Here is a 22,236-nt window from a genome sequence, read left to right as displayed (position 1 = left end):
TTAAAATAAAAAATAAAAATAAAAAAAAAAGAAAGCTGAGTGATAAAGAGGCACTAGGAGCAGTGACAGAGATGGGAGATAAGTAGGCGGACAGGTGGGTCTGGAATTAGAGAAACAACCAAGTTAACTGATGACCAAAATAAATTATTACATGAATGAAAATATCAGTATACCTGTGTATAAAATAGCATGTTACACCAAACGCTGGAAAACTGAAAACTAGATCACTCAATAGATTCTTTTGTGATCATTATTTTTAAATAGTATATACAGTATTTTATGCCATGGGATGAGCTCTCAAAACCTAATTCTACCAGGGTTCCTATGATTCCTCCTTGTCTACTCCTTAGGTCCCTTATCCAGACTTAGCCTGGAAGGAGAGAAGCTAATTCAGGGAAGGGGCGGGAGGGAAGGAAAGGTAACGGAGGTGCTAGTGAAGATGTGGCATCCAGGACAGGGTAGCTGAGCGGGCCATGACAACAGGTAGATTTCCCTACACAGAAGGAAAACGTGCTTGGAGGAGAGTGGGGAACTTTTATAATATGCAGGGATTTCCCCAGGGCAGATATTTTTGCTCCTGACAGCCCATTCCTGGAGGAGCCAGCAGAGAAAGGGGCTGGATGTCCCTTGGAATAGCTCTGGCCCTGTGGGGAACTTGGCCCAGCTGGGACTGGGGATGTGTTGCAGTGGTTCCCTAGCTTTTTGCTTTTTTTTAAAAGCTTCCTGGAAATTGAAAGCCTCATTTCTCTGAACATGTTTCCCTTTAATTATTGTGCTTTCCAGAGACACAAGCTTCAGCTTTATCCAGCACAAAGCAATTTGAGTCCAGGCCACAAAGAAGACTCCAGCAGTGTGTATAAGGACTCTAATTCCCTGAAACTGATATGTTTCCCTCCTTATTACTGCTATTCCCATGCAGGCCTGTGACATGAATTTGAAATGCCCTATCCACATAAAGACCGCTCCCTGTTTCAAGTTCTCCCAATGACGGGAAAACGCATTTAAGCCATCCCTTTTAGCACAAAAGACAGAGCCACACTAAGCCACCATAATTAGCTTTGAATGTTTTTTTGTCACAACACAGTCTACCATACAATGGACCAAGATGAAATGCCATTCCAGCTGACCCTGTGACTGCGGGAGCGTGTGTGTTTAGGCACCTATTTAAAACGTAACCACAAGCCAATGTGCCTTTGTCAAAACACATGGATATCATTACCACACTTGCATTGTGGCTTAGAAGGAAATATAGCAGTTAACCACCTGAAGTCTCAGTAGACAAAAGAAGAACACCATAAAGTTTTACAGTGGTGAGACAGAAGATTGTGAAACGCAAGTTCCATTTGAAAAATTCTGAAATAAGTTAGGTTACATACTTGAGTGGTTCTGTCATGAGGTTGATTAGTACAGCTTAGTTACTACCTATGACTAGAAGATTTCCATTTCCACTAAGAAGTGGAATAAGAATTGGAAAAACATAGTTGCTGTATCTTTGATTGTAATTCCATTGCATTCAGACAATGCAAACAGAATTTCCCACAAGTTTCCAATATGTAAAAACAATGCATTGGGCTTATTAATATTTTAAATTTGTGGTGTTAGTCCTTTGCCAGCAGCAAAGGTACCATCACGAAGATGTCTGTCCATTCATTATTCTCCTGATCAGGTATTCCACCAGACTCCTTTTAATGGAGCAAATCCCGTTCAGATCTTGGAAAGTATTAAAGCATCTTAACTTTAAATTATACATTTAGTTTTGGAAATCAAGCAGAAATCCTGAGTTAAACCAAATTCTTTGGGTGACCACTGGGTTGGCTTCTGTTAAAGGTTGCTCCTATGAGGCCGTGGTCACCACAAAGAAAGCTTTTCTCCTGTATTCAGCTACTGTTTTCCAGATCCTGGGCAACTCTTCATGTTTCTAAGGTTCCCCAAATGGCCTAGGAATAAAGCCAACAGAAGACGGCAATATATTTCATTTAACTAACTTAATAGCATGTCCAAAATTATTTCTTTTTAAATAGTTCACAAAAGGACCTGGTCAGAAATTTGTTCCGACAATCGAAATGCTAGAACATGAATCTATCAGTTACCCTTTCAATTTCCAGACCTTAGGAATATGGAGAATGGGACACCACCCTGGTTGCTTTTTGAAAAAGTAAAAAGAACAAAGCCACCCCTCTCCTTTTGACAACCAGAGGAAAACTCGGCGGAAACTCAACACTTTTTTAGCTAAAAATACCTGATGTCATATATTTTGTTTAATAAAGACTGAGTTGGCCATACACTAAGCCAATTTAAGAATGTGATTTGCAACTCACAGTCTTAATTACACGGAGAAAAAGTGAATGGGTTCATTAATGCAGTGAAAAGGAGCAGTGACCCTACCTGCCAAGTGGCAAGGTGGAAATAATTAATCTGGTCAATTAGAAAGAAACAGATAATTTTTAAAATGCAAAGGCATCCAGGGGGTGCAGCACATTCGGCTTTCTGCAACTGCAAATCTTACTGTCAGTTCTGGTCCCCTCAATAAATTTTCTTCATTCTTTCCTTTTTAAAAATTCTTGTTGGCATGGCTCAAATCTAATAGAACAATTCTTCTGAGGTATAAATTATGAACTTTTTCTTTATGTCTCATGTTCTAAAATATTTATTCATTCTAACATGTGCTCTAGAAATGCTCCAGGGGGTAGCAAGTTCCTAGTATTATAACCGGGATTCTTTTCTCCCTTTGTGAGGATCTGTTATATCTTACATCTCCTTTAAAATTGTTTGCCTTTTTTTTTCGTGAGGACTTTAATAATATTTTTAAAGTGCTGGGGTCTGAGCCACACTGTCTGGCTTATCTAATCCCATTTATGATCCTATAACCTTGAGGCTTGCCACAGCCTGGCTGTCAGCACCAGATTCTAAATACATAGGGTGGTGTGTTTGCTCCATGGAACAGGAAATTAGTCAAACGGTTACTTTTCTACAAATGTTCATAATTCCTCTTGACATTTACAAGCCACTAGTAGTCCTTTGACCCAGAATGAGCTCAGAACACCTCAAGGAGCAGCGAGCGGTTATCGACAATGAAGGCTAGCACGGGCGTTTGTGCAGAGCTATAGCCAGAGTGGCTGAATCACTGCAAAAAATCTGTGCCCGAAGCTACCCAGTGCCTGACTCTCTGTCTGCGCTTCAGTACAGGGAAAAGAGAGCGTGTCATCACCTTAATCTTTTTCAGCTGGTGCAAGCCCAGTCCCAAGGCAAATACTAATATCGTTTTCATTTTAGCCTCAGCAAAGCTGTAAAAAAGCTCAAGGATGACTTTTTATGGCGAGAGTGTGGCTGTAAATTTCTGGTTGCTAAGGAGGTAAATTCTCATCTAAAAACACAAATGCTGCCGTGGTGAAGTGTGGGTTGAAAGTCTTTATTTCCTAGGTGTCAGACTTGGCAAGTCAGGTACAGCCAGGGTGGAGGGAAGACGCTTCTCCCGGACTTGCTCAAACACAGCAGTGCATATTGTCAGCACTGCAGGAGGCGCGCCCCCGCCATATGTGCGTCGCCGAGCGAAATGGAATAAACAGCTGCCGCCAGGAATCCAATGCCTGGCAAGGAGGCAAGCCTGAGCCCTCCTGCTTCCAAAATAAAAATCACCAGAGGGATTCCCCTTCCTGCAGTTCCAGCCAGTAGTTTTATAAAAGCATAAAACATCGCTGTATTGTGGTTTATAATAATCCCTTACATTTGTAAAGCATTTTACAGTTTACAAAGCGCTTTTCGTACATTATCTCATTGGAGCCCCATAACAGCCCTGGAGAGTACAAAGCACAGATATTGTGATTCGCTTTTCACAGATGGAGAAAGGAAGGTTCAGGGAATAATGTAGTGAGCTGGGCCTTCCCAGCCTAGGTCCCCTCACTCCTAGCCTGGGACCGCTCATGCTCATGCAGATACCTCCCGAGGTTCCACTGGGGCACCCAGGACCCATCCTATGTTGCTGAAATTCGAGCACAACTTCACTTGGCTTTTCTTCCCTTTGTGCTAGTACCGGCTCATCCTGCCACAGTCCCCTGCAGAATTTGAAGCAGCAAAGGAGGAAAGGTAGTTGGAGGGGAGCGAGCAGCCGGGGAGAAGGTAGTCAGCAAGTCGGGTGCAAAATCTGGTTTGTGAGTAGCATCAACTCACCCTTTGTTTTGAGCACACATGGCAGAGATTGGCCAAGGTCGCCTCAGACCTGCAGGGAGAAAAGGACTTACTGTTCAACTGTTCCCAGACATGGCCACCTTTGTTCATTCTTGGCAGGAAAATAGGCTTTTCTCTTGGAACTGCCAGGCTTGCACTGGTGGCAGGCAGATTTACAGAACGGATCTGCAGAGCCCTTTGTATAGAAAGTCCTGCTGACCTCAGGAACTGCTGGGGTACTAGGCCAGCTTGTCCTGTCCTGCGGTGGAGGACAGTACGGGTGGATGCTTTGCCACGGGCTGCTTCAGCACTGAACTGGTAGAGACATGAGACTCCTCTAGCATGCTTCCTGTCACCTGATGAGGTCTCACTGGGCCTGCCATCGTGCCTTGGTTCTTGCTGCAGAATATGGTAATCTAATCCAGTACCATAGCTCTAGAACCCAAATGTCAGGGCCCTATACCCCCTACTGTTTGTAAGGTGCCTTAGAGCAGTGGCTGGTTTGCACTGAGTGTTCTACCTGGCTTCATGAAAGTCAGCTCCAGAAGCCTCTTCCTGTCCCCTGAGAAGGCTCCAGTTCCTGAGAGTGGTGACAGCCCTCCCTTCTGTGTCAGCTCTAACCCAGCCTCGGGAAGGTGTCCACACCGAGGGGCACGCTGCCTCATGCAATTCACTCACCATCTTTCACCCTACAAGGATTTGCAGGAACACAACACATTGTGACTGAGTGTATTTACTCTGTTGATCTCTAAGTGAGGCACCTGGCAAAGGTAAACAGGTTATCTGGGCGGGAGGACAGAGCTAGTGTGAATTCAGCTCTGCTGAAACACAGGCTGTAGGATTTTTTTTAAGCACTGGTGTGAGAGGTCGAATGGGACATCCATGTTTTCTGGTGGTTTTACCCAAAGGACAAAATGGTTAGTGAAGCCTGTTGCCATTTAATCCTTACAAAACACTCAGGGCCATGGAGCTCCTGAAGAGTGAACCTGAACTCTCCTGGTGAGATTCACTTTTCAGTGGTTCTACCAGAGCTTGCACCACACGTGCCCATGTGACTTTCACTTCTTAGGCTCTGTCTTCCAGTCTCATCCAATGACCACGCTAATTGGCCGAGATGACACAGTCTTAGTTGATATTAAGAAGTATTACTCACATTTGCAAAGTGCCTTTTCTCTTCCCTCTCTCTGCCTTACCCCCTTGGGGCAGTGAGCCTTGTTTCTGTTTGGTTTCTTTCCTGCTCAGCCCCGGGGTGGGCTCAGAGATAAGGGAGGATGGCTGGAATAGGGAAGGAGTTATGCTATTCAAGGGCTATTCTGGGTTCTTGGAGCGGGGCAGTGGGGAGGCTGCCAGTTCTTGTAGTAATCCACGGGTTGAGGTTGTGGAAATGATTCAGAGTTATAGTTAAATTACATTTTATCTGTTCAAAAGAATCACTTCAAACCTTAGGGCAGAACCTGGCCTGCAAAAGCTGAGCATTGAAGGGTCCCCAGAGATCTGAGCAAGATGACAGAGAGCACAGGAAACCTCTGTTGTTGGCGACACACAGGCTTTAGGAATGTAAGTGTCACATGCTCAGGACAGCAGGATTTCACACTAATCTTTGCCCTCGGGAAGATTTCCAGAAGGACTTGATTGCATTTAATGCTAATTCTCTCTCAAAGGGGAGTGCATTCTTCAAGCGTGCATGGCAGAAGGAGCACGAGGTTCTGGACATTTGGGGACGAGATAGAAGACGTGCTGGACTGTACCTGTAAGATAAAGGCACTAATCTGGAGTTTAATAGGGCAAGGGGACCAGTTCTCTTTTGAAAGACCCACCGGCTACAGTACGGGACACATGGGAAAACAGACTTGACTCATGGCTGTGGTTAAGCATGTTGGAAACATTAACCACAGAGCAGAAACATAAGAAGAAATCGGTGCAGAAACATGAAATGTCCCGCGGAAATGTCCACAGAAAGGCCAACCCAAACTAGCTACATAATTTTTGAAGCCCTGTGTAAGATATAAAGTTCCTCGTTTGTAATTTATTAGGTTTCTCAAAACAGTGACAGGAGCTGATTAAACCAAGCACAGGGCCCTCTTGTAAGCCCTGGATGCTTACACCTGTCCCTTGCCCATGAGGTCCCCATGTCCCCTGTAGAACTAACCCCAATATACAGGTGTCTCACTAAAAACTTCTTCATTAACTTGTTGTCCTAATCAGGAAATCCCTTTGCCCTTGCCACAGACAAAAGGGTGGGATGGACCTAGCTAGGAATCAGTCAAAGAGAGCTCTGTACACTGCAGTGCGGGGCTGGTTCTCCGTCCCCCTCCTTGCGTTTTCTTTGGGCGTGATACTTTCCTTGAGGGGAATCTTCTGTTTCAGGCTCTCTGCCAGCACCTGCAGGCCCCTTGGTTCCTTTATACATGGTTTCTTTCCCATCATCTTAGCAAACACACAGCTCTTTAAGTGATTCTGGAAAAAAATGTTTTTTGGCAAGTTTTGTGGGCTTTTTATTAGATACACACTGTAATTCCAAACTGTGATTACATGATGTCTGACTTTCCCTGAACCCAAATTCAATATCCTGCAAAATGGGACGCTTTATTGCAGAGCTGAAGCACACACCAGGAGTGGCCTGGAGGCCAGCACCGGGGCTGCTGATGGCGTGGCTCTCCCAAACCTGTGGGTGGCGGGGATGGGTACCCAATCCCCCACTTGGCTTTCATATGGACTTCTTTTATCTTATCAAATTATGTTTACTGGGCATTAGTTATAAGTGCTTTTTAAGAAAAGATAAATCCTTTATAATTCTCCAATGTCAGTGTTCCAGCTGTGTTCATTTTACTACATCTTCTTCTCCTGAACTGTCTGATGATGGCCTGTAGCATTTCTTGTTTTGGTGTGGTTAAATTCCAATTATACTTATAAAGGTAAAATACATTTACAAGGTTAAAGAAAATTCAAACATAAAGCAAACAGGAGGCCTTAGAATTGCCTGTGAAATAGAAGGCAAAGCAATACTCAGAAGCAGCCAGTCAGGAAAACTGAAGTCATCCTTCGCTGTTACCCGGCCCGAGACCTTATGTTACAGAAAAGGAAGGAGACGCTCCGAGGTGAAATAACCTGCCCCAAGTTGCACAGCTCTGAGGCACAGTCAGGGCCAAACAGGCTGCAAACGACTGTTTCACACGAACTGCAGAATCCGTTTGCACATTAGTAATTTCTCTGGGGCAGGAGTCCTTTAAATGTCTATCGTTCATAGGGGGAAGGAGGGAGTTGGACCTCACGAAGGGGCTAGGAATATAGCTCAGCGGCACAAGGCCTGCCTTGCAAGAGAAAGGTCCTGAGTTCAGTCCCCGGTAATAAAAAAAGGACTTTGACTTCAATCCACAATGAATTGCACCACCACCTGGTCAACCCACAACTGCTATACATATACTCACTAGCAAGACGTTTTGAGTAGTGGCTACCCAGATCTTTACGAAAGCTTAAGACTCAATTTCAGATTGGATTGTGACAACACACTGCAGCTAGGTTGACCCTCAGGCCTGCAGTTTCATTGAAAAATCGGTACGCAGAGAACGGGGCGGGGTGCCAAGGAAACAAATGGAAAGTGAATCTGCAAAACCCTTCAGAAGATTGTTCCGGCAGAGTGAGGCGCCCTCTACTGGTAGGATTCGTTACCCACCAAACAGAATTTAGGTTTGTGGGAAGTGGAAAATAATAATAATAATAATTGGACAGAATTGTAAGTAAATGTAGGAAAAAACAATGTAGAAAATCTAAAATCTCAACTTTTCAGGTGAGGAAACAAAACTCTGGAAAGTTTTAAGTAGTTTTCTCATAAATCGTGAAGCAGCATTCTATTAGGTTTCACCCTTTGTGGCAAAATATGAAGTTATTTTCGTGAAAAAGAAGCCCTTGAGAAATATGTACTGAGTCAGTAATGAGTAAAAATTAGTTTTTCTCAGTGAAGAGGAAAGTTTCCACACACCCTCAAATGAAATTCTGTGCTCCATTTGCCTAAACCGAGGTTTCTTACACTGTAGTCCAGTGGTGGTGAACCTATGGCAGCAAGTATTTCTTATTTAAGACAAAGGACGTTAATGTATGAATTGCTTTGTCTAAATTGAAACCTCAGTATCCAAGTTTAATAACAGTGTTGGCGCTTTGCGATAAAGAAGTGGGTTTTGGGTTGCAGTTTGAGCACCCATCTCTAAAATGTTTGCCATCACTGCTCTAGTCATTCAGATATCACTGACATGGTTTTTGCCATGGCCAACTACTTGTGTATCATTGTTTATGGTTTTCCTTTCAATAGATCCATTTTAAATCTTAGTCTCATCCTAACCAATAGAATCCATAAATTTTGATGAAATATAGCTATATACCACACCAGACTCAAAACTTAGTGTGTGTGTGGTGGGGGTGAATGTGCACATACAGATGGTATAAGTACATGTTGTTAAAAAGTTCATCTGTATGCCATGCTTTAGAAAACTGACCAGGTATGGTGGCGCATGCCTATAATTCCATCACTCGGGAGGCTGAGGCAGGATTGTTGCGAGTTCAAGACCAGCCTGGGCTACAAAGTGAGCTCAAAGTCAGCTTGAAATGCATAGGGAAACCTTGTCTGGAAAAGACAAAAAAAAAAAAAAAAAAAGAATACTGAAAGAACACAACTCCTGTTTGTTGTCATAATTTCATTGATCCTTTAAAGGCTGGTTATTCATTGCCTTTACCTCATCTTCCCCCTGTGCTTCATCTTCTTCCTTGGGGTCTTCCTTCCTTCCCTTCCATCCTTTTACACTTCTTTGCTTTAGTGTTCATATTTCCTGTTCATATTTCCGCAGCGTGCTGAGGCAAACCATCGCTCCCTGCTGTCCGCTGGGAGCCATGCCTCATTTCATACCGAGCGCTGGGAAACCAGATTGAAACCAACTGGCATTTGACAGGATGAATAAAAAGACCTTTGTATTTCTGTCTTTTTCTAGGACTGGGGCTTGAGGACTATTGAAAAGTGCTGTCATTTCTATTTCATCCTTATAATCAACCTTCTCTAAAGAAACAGCACATGAATGCAGAAAGCCCAATTTATAAAAACACGTTTAAGCCATGATTCCGTGAGGGACATAACAGAGAGTCTGTTCTGGTTCTGGCGGTGTGAGAGCTGCCGAACCTGTAGGGGAGGACGGAGAGGAGGGAGAGGCTGATCTTCACAAACCCTCTCCCCTCGTTAAACATTCCTGTGGATCCAACCGAAGCCTCACTTCTTCAGTAATAAAAGTGACTATTGTGCATTTATTGCTAGGTGACCATACTCACTTCCTCCTGAGTTACAATTTGGTGCCAATGGGAACTTCCAGTTATTTATAGCAGATTATCTATATTGAAGTGAATCTGCAAAAAAAATATTATAACCTCTGGTCATCTGATTCAACTTATTGCATCATCTCTGTTGGACCTTAAGAGTAGTCAATAAATAGCCTTTTGACACCAGATATTTATATTTTTAAGCAGCTTTGTATCCGGAATGTTCAGAAAGATTAGCATCGAATGTGTGCTGTTTTATAAAAATGACAGAGCTATATAAAAACTTCTCCCGAAGGAAGGACTTCCAATGATTGAACTTTCCTTTTGGTAATACTTGCATCGTTGTTTCAGAATCAAGCGGAAATTTTTTGCAGAATAACCTACAATTAGGCAAACATGGATGAAAACTAAATTACAGTAATGTAATTCTAGATACCTTTGTATTCCGGGGGAAATTAAGCATATTCAACCCTAACAGCAGGTGTTCCTAAAAAGACTAATATAAGACTCAGGGACCCGTGGGGAGGAATGGGTGCTCTGCATTTTCCCCGGCTCCCCAAAGAGATTCTTTCTGATGGGAAGCAGATGGAAACCCCATAAAGGGGCAGATTCCCGCTGTGACTATCACGGGGCTACAACGTGCTTGGAAAATGACATCAGCCAGGAAATCAGTGACTGGAGTTTCAGATTTCATAGTAGGATTTTGCTTTGGCTGTTTTGTAGGCCCAAAGATGGCAGGAGGAGACAATAAATTCTCCCTTAGAATCTCTCTCTTGGTAGATGTTTGAAGAGCTTATATGAGTAAATCAACTGTCCCAATCCCTTGACATGATAGGGACCATTCTGTTTAAATGTCCTGTGTCCTTCTGTTAGATCACCAACGTAAGCCAACAATTCCGACTAAGTTGGGCCTGATAAGCAGAATGCAGTGCTGAGGGAGATTATCAGGAAGAACTAAAGTATTTATTTTTTATGAAGCTTTTCCGATAACCAGCTTTATGACTGGAAAGGGCCAAGGCTGATATAGTGCGGTACGTAGATTAGCATTTCTCGCCGGAGAAAAGATTAGATTGCCTCCCTTTAACACTTCGGTTCACTATACATGAGTAAGTGCTGATGCAGTTTCCATTTTCATTTTTATTTTTCTATTATTCGGGTTTTCAGAAACAGCTTTACATGAATGTGGAAAGAATTCCAAAACCAAAGAATATGTTTTCCATACAAGTCCCGATATGCATTGGTGTTTATCTTGTGTTTTTGTCCAGCAGCAGTGATCAAGCTTTACACCCAGGGCTAGTTTACTTAGGTAGGTCGGTTTAATTTTCTATTTACTTTTATGTGAGTTGATTCTCTCGCAAGAAATTAATGGCACGCTGTTGCAATTTAAACAACATGTAATCAGTTAATATTAGTAAAGTCAAGGTTTCGGGTGTTGTCTTTAAAAAGATCGATTAATTTTTTTTTTCCGGTACCGGGAATCGAATTCATGACCTTGCGCTTGCCAGGCAGGCGCTGTGCCGCTGAGCTAAATCCCCAGCCTCCAAAATCGATTAATTTTGTTGTTCTTATCTGAAATTGGGAACGGTATTGGATCTCAAGAAACACTGGATTAACAGAGTGTTTGGACATATGCATAAAGATTCATCACCTCTTGGACAATATTCAAAATGTATGCCTGATGTATGGAGTTAAAGAAAAAAAAATTATTTTTTGACATTATTAAGACAGAAAAGCATTCTCTGTTCAGGGCACGAGGACACTATATCCATAGGTTCAAGGGCAACAGCAGTGGAATTCTGTAGTTGGGGAGAGAAATTTGGCTCAGCTCCAAATACAGAGTGAGAATTTATAGCCATGGAGTAAGGTGAGAGTCAGTGGACTGAAAATTATTAAGAGGAAATATCAGGGTAGGAGGGAGTTTTCGATAAATTGTCCTAGCAGGATTCCTGCTGAAGGATGATCAGATGCTATGTGGGGCACGGTTGAGGAGGAGAAATTAAACCACATATCAAGGATGATCAGAGAGAGAGGCAGGGGGATTCTAGCTGAGTCACCTTAGCAGGAGTCTTGTGAAACTTGGACAGCGTGAAAACATACATGGTAGTTCGAAAGTTAATTGAAAAGTTGCAATGTTCAAGGGAGGCAGTGAACAGTTTGGTTAAAGACAGACTCTTTGTCAATGGCAAGAACAGTCTTCTGTTTTCAGAAACAAACATTTTAAAAATAAGATAATTATTTCTATTTGAAAAGAGACTCAGAGATGGATCGGGCTCCAGGGTAGGCAATATGATGTCATCAAGGACCTAAGTTTTTTTATATTTTTGGTATCTTCAAAATCAATGCTTAGATTGGTTTTTATGTTAACAAGATGACGGCTACAGACTCAGATCAATAATATTCAGATGAAGAAGAGAGATTCTTATATCCTCTACCTTTTTTCTAATGAGTGAAGAACCCATTCCTAGCAGTCTCCCAAGCCTTCTTCTCAAGCCTTGGTAAGGGCTGGGTAATATCCCAAGTCCTGTCAATCACAGAAAGAGGGATCCTAATGGTTGGCTTAGACTAGAGCTTCTCAACATTGGATGCGTTTTGAAAGGCGAGAAAGAAAAACTGATACCTGGGTTTTTCCTGCAGAAACTCTGCTTTAGTTGTTCTGAAATGCATCCTGGGCCATGAGAGTTTGTAGAGCTTCCCAGGTGGTTCTAATGTGCAGACAAGCATGCTGAGATGATCAGTTTAGAGCAAAGCTGGAGATAGTGGAAGACTAAGGGTGAGGAATGCATGTTGGATTATAAATCACCATGACCACAGAGCATTTCTGTATTTTCAGTGCAAATTTGTAAAGGATGTATATGTATACATAAATATGCACAAGACTGCAATTTGGTTTGGAGTAATCCATGTTTATGTGGAGACCAGATGAACAAGGGCCATATTAGGAGAACAGATTGGTGTATCTAAAGTCAATCAAAACCATTTGTAAAAACAGCTATGGCATTGCGTATATAGAGTTCCTTTTGATTCGAGCAAATACAATAAAGCAGGTAGTGTTGACAGCGAAGGCACTCGCAACATTCCACTCCAAAATATGCTGATTTGGCATACTGATCAATTTGACCTAAGGGTGCTTCATGTGTCAGCAGGCACACAAGGGAACTCTGACTTCCACTTTTCTTTCTGAAAGCAGGGTATGAAACTCCCACATAAAAGATGGCCCCTAAACACTAAGAGAAAGTACGTTCTCCTTGCCAGAGATAAGACGTTAAAGTTGAAGGACATTTGTACAATCAAATTTCATTAAAGAAACTCATTTTTCTAGTTCCTTTCCCCAAACTGACGCTCTTTGTTCAAGTTAGTATAAAAGCACTTAGGCCAAGCCATTTCTTTTTCTTGGGGATCTATTATGTCCATGTAAATAAAATTGTAGTTTTTCTTCCGTTAATCTGTCTCAAATCAATTACAGTTGAAACATAAGATGACAGAGGAAAAATTTCCCTTCCATAAAATCGCAAATGAGGGGCTGGGGATTTAGCACAGCGGCACAGCGCCTGCTTGGCAAGTGTGAGGTACTGAGTTCGATTCTCGGTACTGGAAAAAACAACAACAAAAAACCAAAAAAAAACCCTGTAAATGATATTTATTAGTCTTAAATACTCTTAAATTCTTTTCAGGCTTTTTTTTTTTTTTTTTTAGTACTGGCAAACTCACGACCTTGTGCTTGGCAGGCGGGCGCTATACTGCTAAGCTGTACCTGCAGTCCCCAAATTCTTTTCTGGAAACTCCCTTCAAAAGGTTTCCATTGTCAAATTCCATAGCTTCTATCTTCAGGATTTTTCAAATTCCTTCTATGAAAGCCAAAAGTTTAAGAATTCTTAAGTATCTAAAAAAAACATTTTAAGAAGTTTAAGAAGATGCACGTGAATAAACAGAATACCCCAGAAAGAGTGCATTAAAGACAGTGATTTTGTGATCCATTCTCCTTTTCATCTTTCATAATTTTTGGAAATCAGGGTCATTTTATTTATGTTTTTTATTTTTTTAGGTACCAGGAATTAAACCTCACGCTTGCCAGGCAGGCGCTGGGTCACTAAGCTATATCCCTGGCCCCACTGTATTCGTACACAGGCTGCAGCCTGCCTTCCACACCAGCATGTAGCACCCACAGGAATGCTGTTTGTACAAAACAGTGCTTCTCAATCTTGGCTACCTATTAGACTAATCTGGGGGGGAGACTTTTAAAAAGTGATTTCTCTTTCTTTTCCCATCTCTATAAACAGAAAGAGTCTTTAAGGGTTGGGGCCAGGCATCTCTCTTTCTCTTTTTTTTTTAGCACACCAACTGATTCTGATGCTGAGTGAGAATTATTAGTAAGAAGGGAGAAAAGAGTAGATAGCAGGGATTCCATCTGTACTCTTGCTCTTGATTCCCTTTTAATTATTTCTCCGCATAATGGAAGTAATCAGTCTTCTGGGAAAAGGTAAGTATTTAAAAGCCTGGCTCAAATGGATTTTGCAAGTAAAGTTAAACCTTTATGAAGCCTCAAGTTGTCTGGTAACACTCTGTAAATACTTGTGCAAACAGCTAGCTCTTGGCCATGGTTTTTGAGTTAAGAACCTCACAGCCCTTTGCACTTGAGCTGCAGTGAAGCCACTTGACAACTGTTTTGACGTGTTCAGTGGACAGAAACTATAACAGCGAGAAGAAAATCACTCATTTGAAGAAATATCATAAAAGTGATTTTTAAAAAGAGGTCACAAAACAAGAGGTAGGTCAAAAACCTTCGAGGCCAACTCAGATTGCACTGCAGCTAAATTTGTGTGCATCTCAGACAATAGGCAGTGCCCACACCATACCCTTCCAGCACACTTTGGAAACTACAATGTCCTTTAGGCCAGCCCAAGAATGTACTTTGAAAAATTTTATTAAATCACCAATGAAGTGATCAGCAGAAATGTGGTGAAAAAGTGGTGAAAGCCGTAACTCTGGAAGAGAAAGTGTGACACACGCGCAGAATACTTTTTTGGGGTGGGAACCCTAAGGAGAGGAAGGTGGTATAGCACGAGAGACAGGAGAACTGAGCTGGAAACTCACTATTTGGCTCTGTGGTCTTGGGCAGGTCAAATCACCTCTCTGAGCCTCAGTTTCATGATGCAAGAAATGAGCTCATCCCAGCGCTCTTCATTCAGGCTCTACTTGCAGACATTCCAGACGTGTATCTCAGTATCCAATCTGCAATTTAAAAAATCTATTGAGGTCCTATCTGTAAAAATTTTAAAAGGTTACATTTCTGATTTTCCATTTTATATTTCACAGGATTACTTACAGAAGAATTGTCTAATTTTTTCCAATCATTTTATTATAAAGCTTATGGACATTGTTAAAAAAATAACCTCCTTTCTGAAATTACATTCAGCATCTCAGTCAAACCATGCAGAACTCTTCTCTGTTCTTTGGCATTTTGTCAAAACAGTTTAAAGGTAATTAATCAGCTTCAGAATAAAAGATCAGGAAATAAAAATGTTAATTCCTGAAAGTTTTGCCTTTCCTAGAGAACATAGAAAATAATGGCATGTATGAGGACACATGTGGTATTGCCTTGCGACAGATCCCTCATCAGCCCAGTGCTTCGGTTACTGTCTGCTAGCGATTTCTTTCACTGTACAATGTCAGGATGTAACCATTTTTTTGCTGTAATGCTTCTTGTTTTAAAAATGGAACATACATCTTACATTCCCAAGTATACTTATTCTTCTATCCAAGTATGAAGTACATAAATAAATTATAGGATATGGTTTTGGCAAGTTTAGAATAGCTGGGGCTAAGAAGTTGTCAAAGACTAAATTCTGACCAGAAAAGAAGCCAGCAAGTGAGCTCCAGCTAAGTCATGACACAATCTTGGAAGAGTTTGTGGGGCAACCTGCGGGCATACTTTTTTTTTTTTGAGGCAGGTCTCACTCTGTAGTTCAGGCTGGCCTTGAGCTCACCATGTAGCTCAGACTGGCCTCAAATTTGTGGCAACCCTCCTGCCTCAGCCTCCCAAGTGCTGGGATTCCAGGCATGTGCCAACACACCCAGCATAGTTTTTATAACAGATGCCGTGAGTGTTAATGAGCCTTTTAAATAATCATGTGTCCTTGGGGCTGGGGATTTAGCTCAGCGGCAAAAGCGCCTGCCTGGCAAGCGTGAGGTCGTGAGTTCGGTTCCCGGTACCGGGGAAAAACAAAAACAAAAACAAAAACAAAAAAAAAATCATGTGTCCTTTATCATAAGCATTTTCTTCTTCTAATAAAATAATTGTAAATAAAATAATAAAAGCAATAAATGCTTCCTCCCATATTCTGGGGGCTCCTATTTGCACAGCTCAATTTTAGCCATTTATTACTTTGAACTAAGTTATCCAGCCATTGATAATGTTTAATCTTACAAATGTGCAAATTTCAGTTTTGAATAAGAACTTGGGCTCATTTCACATGTTTACTTAATATTTACATTCAAGTTATGGCTGGTCTTAAGAAATGCTTCTTTCATGCTAGAAAAGTACATAGAACTACTCTGTAATTAAGTTTTCCCTGTGAAGACAATTCCTTTTCTAACATACACACATTGTAATATTGTAGGAAGGATTTCTGTATCCGGTGGATCAGTCTTGGCTCAAATCTAAGGTAGCTGTTTTACTTAAATAACCAAAAAACCTCAATTAGTAACAGACCTAAGTATAAACATCTTGCAGTGACTTATTTCCGAAGAGTAATAAATTAATTACCTTCTGGCTAATGGTTGGCTGTTTTTCAATATAAGATGTTACGGATACCAAAACACAAGTGTCCTCTAGAGTTGAGTATATATAAATCCTAATGTCACAGAACATTTTAAGTGATAAAATGTTTATTTCACATCTTTAAATTTTCAGTCGCTTTTTCCTATTGACGTCAGAGTTTCAAAAATATGGGGAGTTACTGCAAATATAAAGCTCACTGTCGTCTACCAATTACACCATATACAGTCATAGTGCTTTTGGTGAATCCTCTTATTACATTTTTCACCAGTGCTACCAGTTTGAGAGTCATTAACTCCATTTGCAAAAATCCATGGTTAAAGGGTTTCTAAAGTCACCTTGATAATCATAGTGCGAGCTCATCTGACACTGCAGAAGTCACGGTATGTATATTTGATAACTGGTTGTGGTCGCAGCTGCCATCTATCACAGAAGTGTCCCTGTAATTGACAAAATAGAGAAGATAAAAAGGGAAAGAAAGGGGGTTGGTAAGGAAGATGGATTTTTCATTTCTTATCTTGTCACACATTCTGCAGCAGTAAACTCCACAACCTCTTACATAAATGCTTTGAAGGCAGAAGAAAGCCCTCCCAGAGAAAGCTTGAAAACTGGAGATCACCTGCCTGTTCTATGTGGTTCTGTCTGGAAAGACTGCATAGCTTTTCTCCTTGTACTAAAAACAAGGGTGTAAGGACTGATGACTGGATTTGGTAAGTTAGCTACAGAAGTAGCTCAGGATTATTTCATTATTTATTTGCAGAATCACTGACGGGGGCAGGAATGCACAGGTAATAGCCTGTCAAGGCCACTGTGCTCTCTTGCATGGTGGACTGCCTTCATGCTGTAGGGTGTGCTTCTTTTCCTACTTTTATTTGGCCCAAACTCACTCTGCAGAGCCCATTTCTTTTCCTATTTTTAATAAAAACTTGCTACTGTTTGCACTTGTCTTGACCAGTTCTTTGCTCAAGACAGAAAGAACCTAGAAAATACCTCCAGAAGACTTCAGCAGCCCCAAACCTGGTTATGTATGGTCTAGCCAGCCAGGAACGGCAGGTGAGGCCCTTTCAGCACATCTTGTTTGCTTCTTCTTAAAATGACACTTTTTTTTTTTTTTTCTCCTTTCCCTGTCTCTGTCTCTTAGGTTGCAAGATGGATTTATGTTCTCTCCAGCATGGCGGCCCACCCTCATGCTGTAGGTATACTTCTTATTTTTACTTGGTCTAAATTCACCCTACAGAGCCTGTTTCTTTTCCTACATTTAATAAAACTTTGCTACTGTTAAAAAAAAAAATAAAAAAGGCTGTCGATAAAACTAAACTGAAGGGTGTTTTATCATTTTGGGGAAGGATTAAAAATAATCTTCCCTTCCTCAAAAAGACATAAGTTATTTGATAAACTAAAAGAGGAAGAGAAATTTTGATGTTACTAAACATTGACAAAATTAATAATTTATGCACAACCCCCACAGATATTAGAGTCTACCCTATACACATCCATAGCTAGAGTGATAAGCAAAAACTCTTAAGTTAAATGACAAAAATTCACATTTCTTAGTAATCAATGTTACAATATCCAATAATAAAAAAAAAAATCTACCTTCAGGGGCTAACATTTGCAGTAAGCAAAAATATCAGAAAATATTCATTTGAAATACAGTTATATATTCTATTTCCTGACTGACTTGTTAATATATCCAGGTCATAGAAGAAGAAAGGAAACTTTCCTCTATATGGCTTTTACAGAACCAGATATTACAGTAAAAAATAATTATAAAGAGTACCTAGTATGTTAAATGATTTAGGCTCCACGTAGTAAATGACTTTAAGACTTACACCTGAGTCTTTTCTTTCTCAGTTTACTTCTGATTTTTCCTACACAGATTAGAAAGCGTCCACACTTAGTATTTGCCAGTATTTACAAGGAAGTAAAACCTAATCTGCAAAAGCAGAGATATAAAGTAAAATGCTGATTACAAAACTTAAGATTTTACCAAATTATAGAAGAAAAATTCAATCATTCACCAAACCTCGTATCATGAAGAGAACTAAAGAAAGATTCTCATTATAGATTACTTCACTTTTTTAAAAGCTTAGACCTGGGTCCAAACTGGACATTGTTGAGATCTAGAAAGTGAAGGATCATAAACAACTGGAGGGGTACAGTTAAGAACGAGACTTATTGGATAGCAATTGGATAGCTCTATTGTAGGATGGGAAAAACCTGTCTTTATTTGACTGAGAAGTGGTCCCATTTATATACCAATGGTTCCCTTTATATACAAATCACCAAGGACTGCACCCCAACAGTTTTTTAGCTAATACCACACTCTGTCAGTACAGTATCAACTACTGTTAAGAATTACTTCCTTATACAGAGATATCACAGTTGTTACATGAATGCAAGATCTGCTGATTGTCACTAGCAGAAAGGCAGATTTATTTCAGATCAAACTGTACAGTCCTTACACAGCTTACTAGAAAAGTTCCTCAAACACAATATAGGTTATTATAATTTTAAGTACGCAAAATTCAACATAAAAGATACAAAAATGCCAAGGATAAATGCAAAATAGTGTTAAATACATTTAACAGATTTTCACAAAAGCCATTACCAGTTTATACTACATGTTGGTTTTACATTTTTAAAGTGCATAAAGTTCAACATGTAACAACTGTAAAAATGCAAAAGCATACAGATAAAAAGAGAATGCCAAATAGGTAACAAAGCGTTAACGACAAAAAGCCAATACCAGCTGTATCTACGTATTCCACCCTATAATCTCATAAATCAGAGCTTTCAGCTGCCTGGACTCATATGTGACCGTGTTCTTGCCAATATGCATTCTTTCTTCTTCAAGCGGCTGCTCTATAACAGCAGGTATATTCCTGCCATGAAGTTCACAGTGCTCTAGAAACTGCACACACTCCCGAATAACACTGTCGCGAAGCACTATCATGTGCTTTGACATGTTCTCCAGTAAGGACAGAAAGCATCTTTTGGCATAATACCACGTATCAGTTCCCAGCTTTTTATTGTAAGGTTCCAAGCTCTTGATAACTCGAGAAATGCCAAAGTCATAATTTCCTTTGGCACAGTACAGTGTTCCTATCACCAAATTCACAATGCACAGATGGTAGATTTTCTTTTCTGGGTCGTCGTAGGACAGTTGCTCTTCCTCCTTTTCAATCTTCCTCATCAGCTCCTCAGCTTCTTCATTCTGACTGGTCATAATATAGGAAACACAGAGGTTAGCTAATACAATAGCGCTGACGTTCAGGATGTTATCGTAATGCTTCTTGACGATGGGCTCATAGAACCCAATGGCCTCTCTGTATTTGTTTTCCTGCATGAACAGAACATGAGCTACATTCAGCCTCCACACATCATGGTCATTACAGAACTCCACAGACTTGCGGAAGATCTTTTCCACCATTGGATAATTTTCAAGATTCCAGTAGATTTTTGCTTGGGCCATCAACACAGGAATGTATTTCTCAAGGGTGTCGTCATACTCATTCTCTGTCTTCTTGACAGCATCTTCATCCCTGTTATGTCTTGCTTCCTGTACTTGCTTGGTGAGTTTCCGGAGCTGCTCAGTCAGCATCCCAGCTAGCGCATCGAGCTTAATGAAGGCCTCTTCTGGAGCTGTCTGGCAGGTGATCATGGCATCCAAGAAGTCATAGAGATAGGGGGTGAGGAACTTGTAAGTCAAATGGGCATTTTCCGCCAGAACATCTGCTGCCAGGTCAAAATACTCATACTTGCAGTACAGCAGTAAGAGATTGCCAAAAGTCTCTGGGGGAAAGGGGTTCTGTTGGAGCAAAAACTGTAGTTTTTCAAATCCTTCTGTAGGCCTGGTATCCATGTTCATGAGTGCCTGGTTGTGCAGGGTCACAGGGTCCAACTCTTCCTCTGCCCTAGGTGGCATGTCAGTGAGGGTTTCCTGGGCTACCTGGTAGTTCTTCAGCTGGTACTCTATGGCTGCCTTGAGGTTGAAGGCTTCCACCAGAGCAGTCTGGTGCAGGACTAAGGTGTTGCCAACACTTCGAGCATCTATGCCCTCAGTGGTCATGCCCACCCCGAGCTCAGGGTGCTGGCGGATGCCATGCTCAATTATGTCTGCAATATGTTTCAGAGATGAGGCGTACTGCCGGTTGCTGTAATAAGCCAGCGCCAGGTTGTAGGAAACGTCTGGCTGATAACCTGAGGCCTGCAGGGCCGCAATGAACTTGGAGCACGCAGCTTCGTAGTGTCCCTCTTTGTAGAGCAGACAACCCAGGTTGACCTGGCCATCGCGGTCGTTCTCTCCCGCGCTCTCTTCTCCTGCTTCCCCACTCAGCAGCTGCTCTACGAGGCCCCTGGCCCCTGGCAGATCGCCCTCGCTGTACTTGATAGCAGCCTGCAGGCGGAGGACCTGGCTGTGATAGGCGGGGTTGTCCAGGAGGAGGAAGGCCACCCGAGTGGCCTCGGGATACAGGCAGGCCTTGTATAGGGCCTGGGCCTGGTACAGGCGGTACTGCTCGAGTTCGGGGTGCAGCTGGCTCAGCTGCTCATAGCACTCTGCGGCCAGCACGAACTCCTGCAGGCGGTAGTAGCAGTAGCCCAGCAGCGACAGCCCGGCGCGGCTCTTGGGGCTGCGCTGCAGCTCAGCGGCCAGCAGCTGCACGGCCTCGGAGTAGCGAGAATCGCGGATGAGCCGGTACACCACCGCGGTGAACTCACCGTCGGGGATCTGCGCGCAGCTCAGCCCGGCCAGAACCGCCATGATTGCTGAGTGTGTTGGTTTCCAAGGCAACGAGCCCACCGGAAACGGAAATTTGTCAGAAGTTAATTTGCTGAGGAAAGAACCCCTCAGAAAGAAAACAGAATCCCTTGTATTCTCTAGATTTCTGGAGTCCGGTCCTGGAGTACTCCAAACTCCGTAGTGTCATGATTTGGAGCGAGAGGAAACTCCTCCGGTAGGTCAGTGACATAAAGGCCACGTCCCAGCAGGCATCGCGCCGCCGCGTTTTTCCGGGATGTGGCCGCGCTGCATTCTGGGAGACGTAGTCTCTACCGCAAACGCGAACTTTGAGCCCTGAGATGTCACCTGTCCTCTTGTGTTTTATTTTGCTTTTCTCTGAACAGTAATAAAAGCACAATAAACTTGTTAGCTGCCTAATATACAGGAATATCAGACTTTTTTTTTTTCTCTTAAACTGAGTGCTGCTGACTGTGTGTGTTGCCCCACTTGGGTCTGTGGGACATTGAGGTTTAAGGCCTAACGTCCTTGGAGATTTTAAGACTTGCACATCTAATGTTGTATAATAATGACGTCGTTTAGTGGTTTTTTTTTTTCTTAACAAGATGAGAATGTCGGGTTATCTTTTTGGAATTTCCCTGGAATTAGAGTTGATTATTTTTATGCTATCCTTAGGGTAAACTTCTTAAAAGTAACATACAGTAATTTGGTGGGTACAAGTCCTTACTTTGGTCATTTCCAGAGGTTGACAAGTCCACAATCTTTTCTATGTGTAAATTTCAGAATTTACTCCATCTCGATTATAGCCCGCTTATGTAATTATATATAATGTTAATAATCGTCTTGTAATATGCATATTATTGGCAAAATATTCTGGCCTAGTTTATTTAAAGGTTTACACAATTTTCTCAAGACTACTTCTAGATTCATAGAAGCTGAGCCTTGCTATCCAGCAGGTGAGTTCCGTAGCAAATAGAGTGTGATAATTAATCCAATTTATATATCTCCTACAGAGTTTGTAAGGGCCCAGGTTTTGTGGCAAGGAAATTTGAGGGAAGATTACTGGGCTTTTTTTTCCTTCATAAACTATCAGCTAATTTGGTGTGAGCCGAAGACTTTGAACTTGCAGCCCCAATTGCAGCTGCAAGCAGATGTTAGGAAGTGATGCATAGAAGTCTGTAGCTCCTAATCATCTAATATCACAAAGAACGCTTAGTAGGTGTGCAGTTCCTCACGTCATAGAATAATTGACTTTATA

At 41.7% G+C, this 22,236-nt stretch overlaps 1 protein-coding gene across 1 annotated transcript; it reads right to left on the bottom strand.

Moving 5' to 3' along the window:
* Positions 1 to 10,579: 10,579 nt before the first annotated feature.
* LOC102005207 (tetratricopeptide repeat protein 30B) lies at positions 10,580 to 21,230 on the bottom strand. Its single transcript, XM_005373399.2, has 4 exons — positions 18,987 to 21,230; positions 16,576 to 16,677; positions 14,554 to 14,691; positions 10,580 to 12,209 (listed from the first exon to the last, which is right to left on the bottom strand). Exon 1 carries the CDS (start codon positions 21,000 to 21,002, stop codon positions 18,996 to 18,998), a length of 2,007 nt encoding a protein of 668 aa, XP_005373456.1. The 5' UTR covers positions 21,003 to 21,230; the 3' UTR covers positions 10,580 to 12,209; positions 14,554 to 14,691; positions 16,576 to 16,677; positions 18,987 to 18,995.
* Positions 21,231 to 22,236: the final 1,006 nt, after the last annotated feature.

This window comes from Chinchilla lanigera, unplaced genomic scaffold (assembly GCF_000276665.1).
Source record: "Chinchilla lanigera isolate Chin_1 unplaced genomic scaffold, ChiLan1.0 scaffold00002, whole genome shotgun sequence".
Taxonomy (NCBI): Eukaryota; Metazoa; Chordata; class Mammalia; order Rodentia; family Chinchillidae; genus Chinchilla; species Chinchilla lanigera.
Note: the sequence above shows the minus strand (reverse complement) of the source record. Positions and strands in the feature narration are given on the sequence as shown.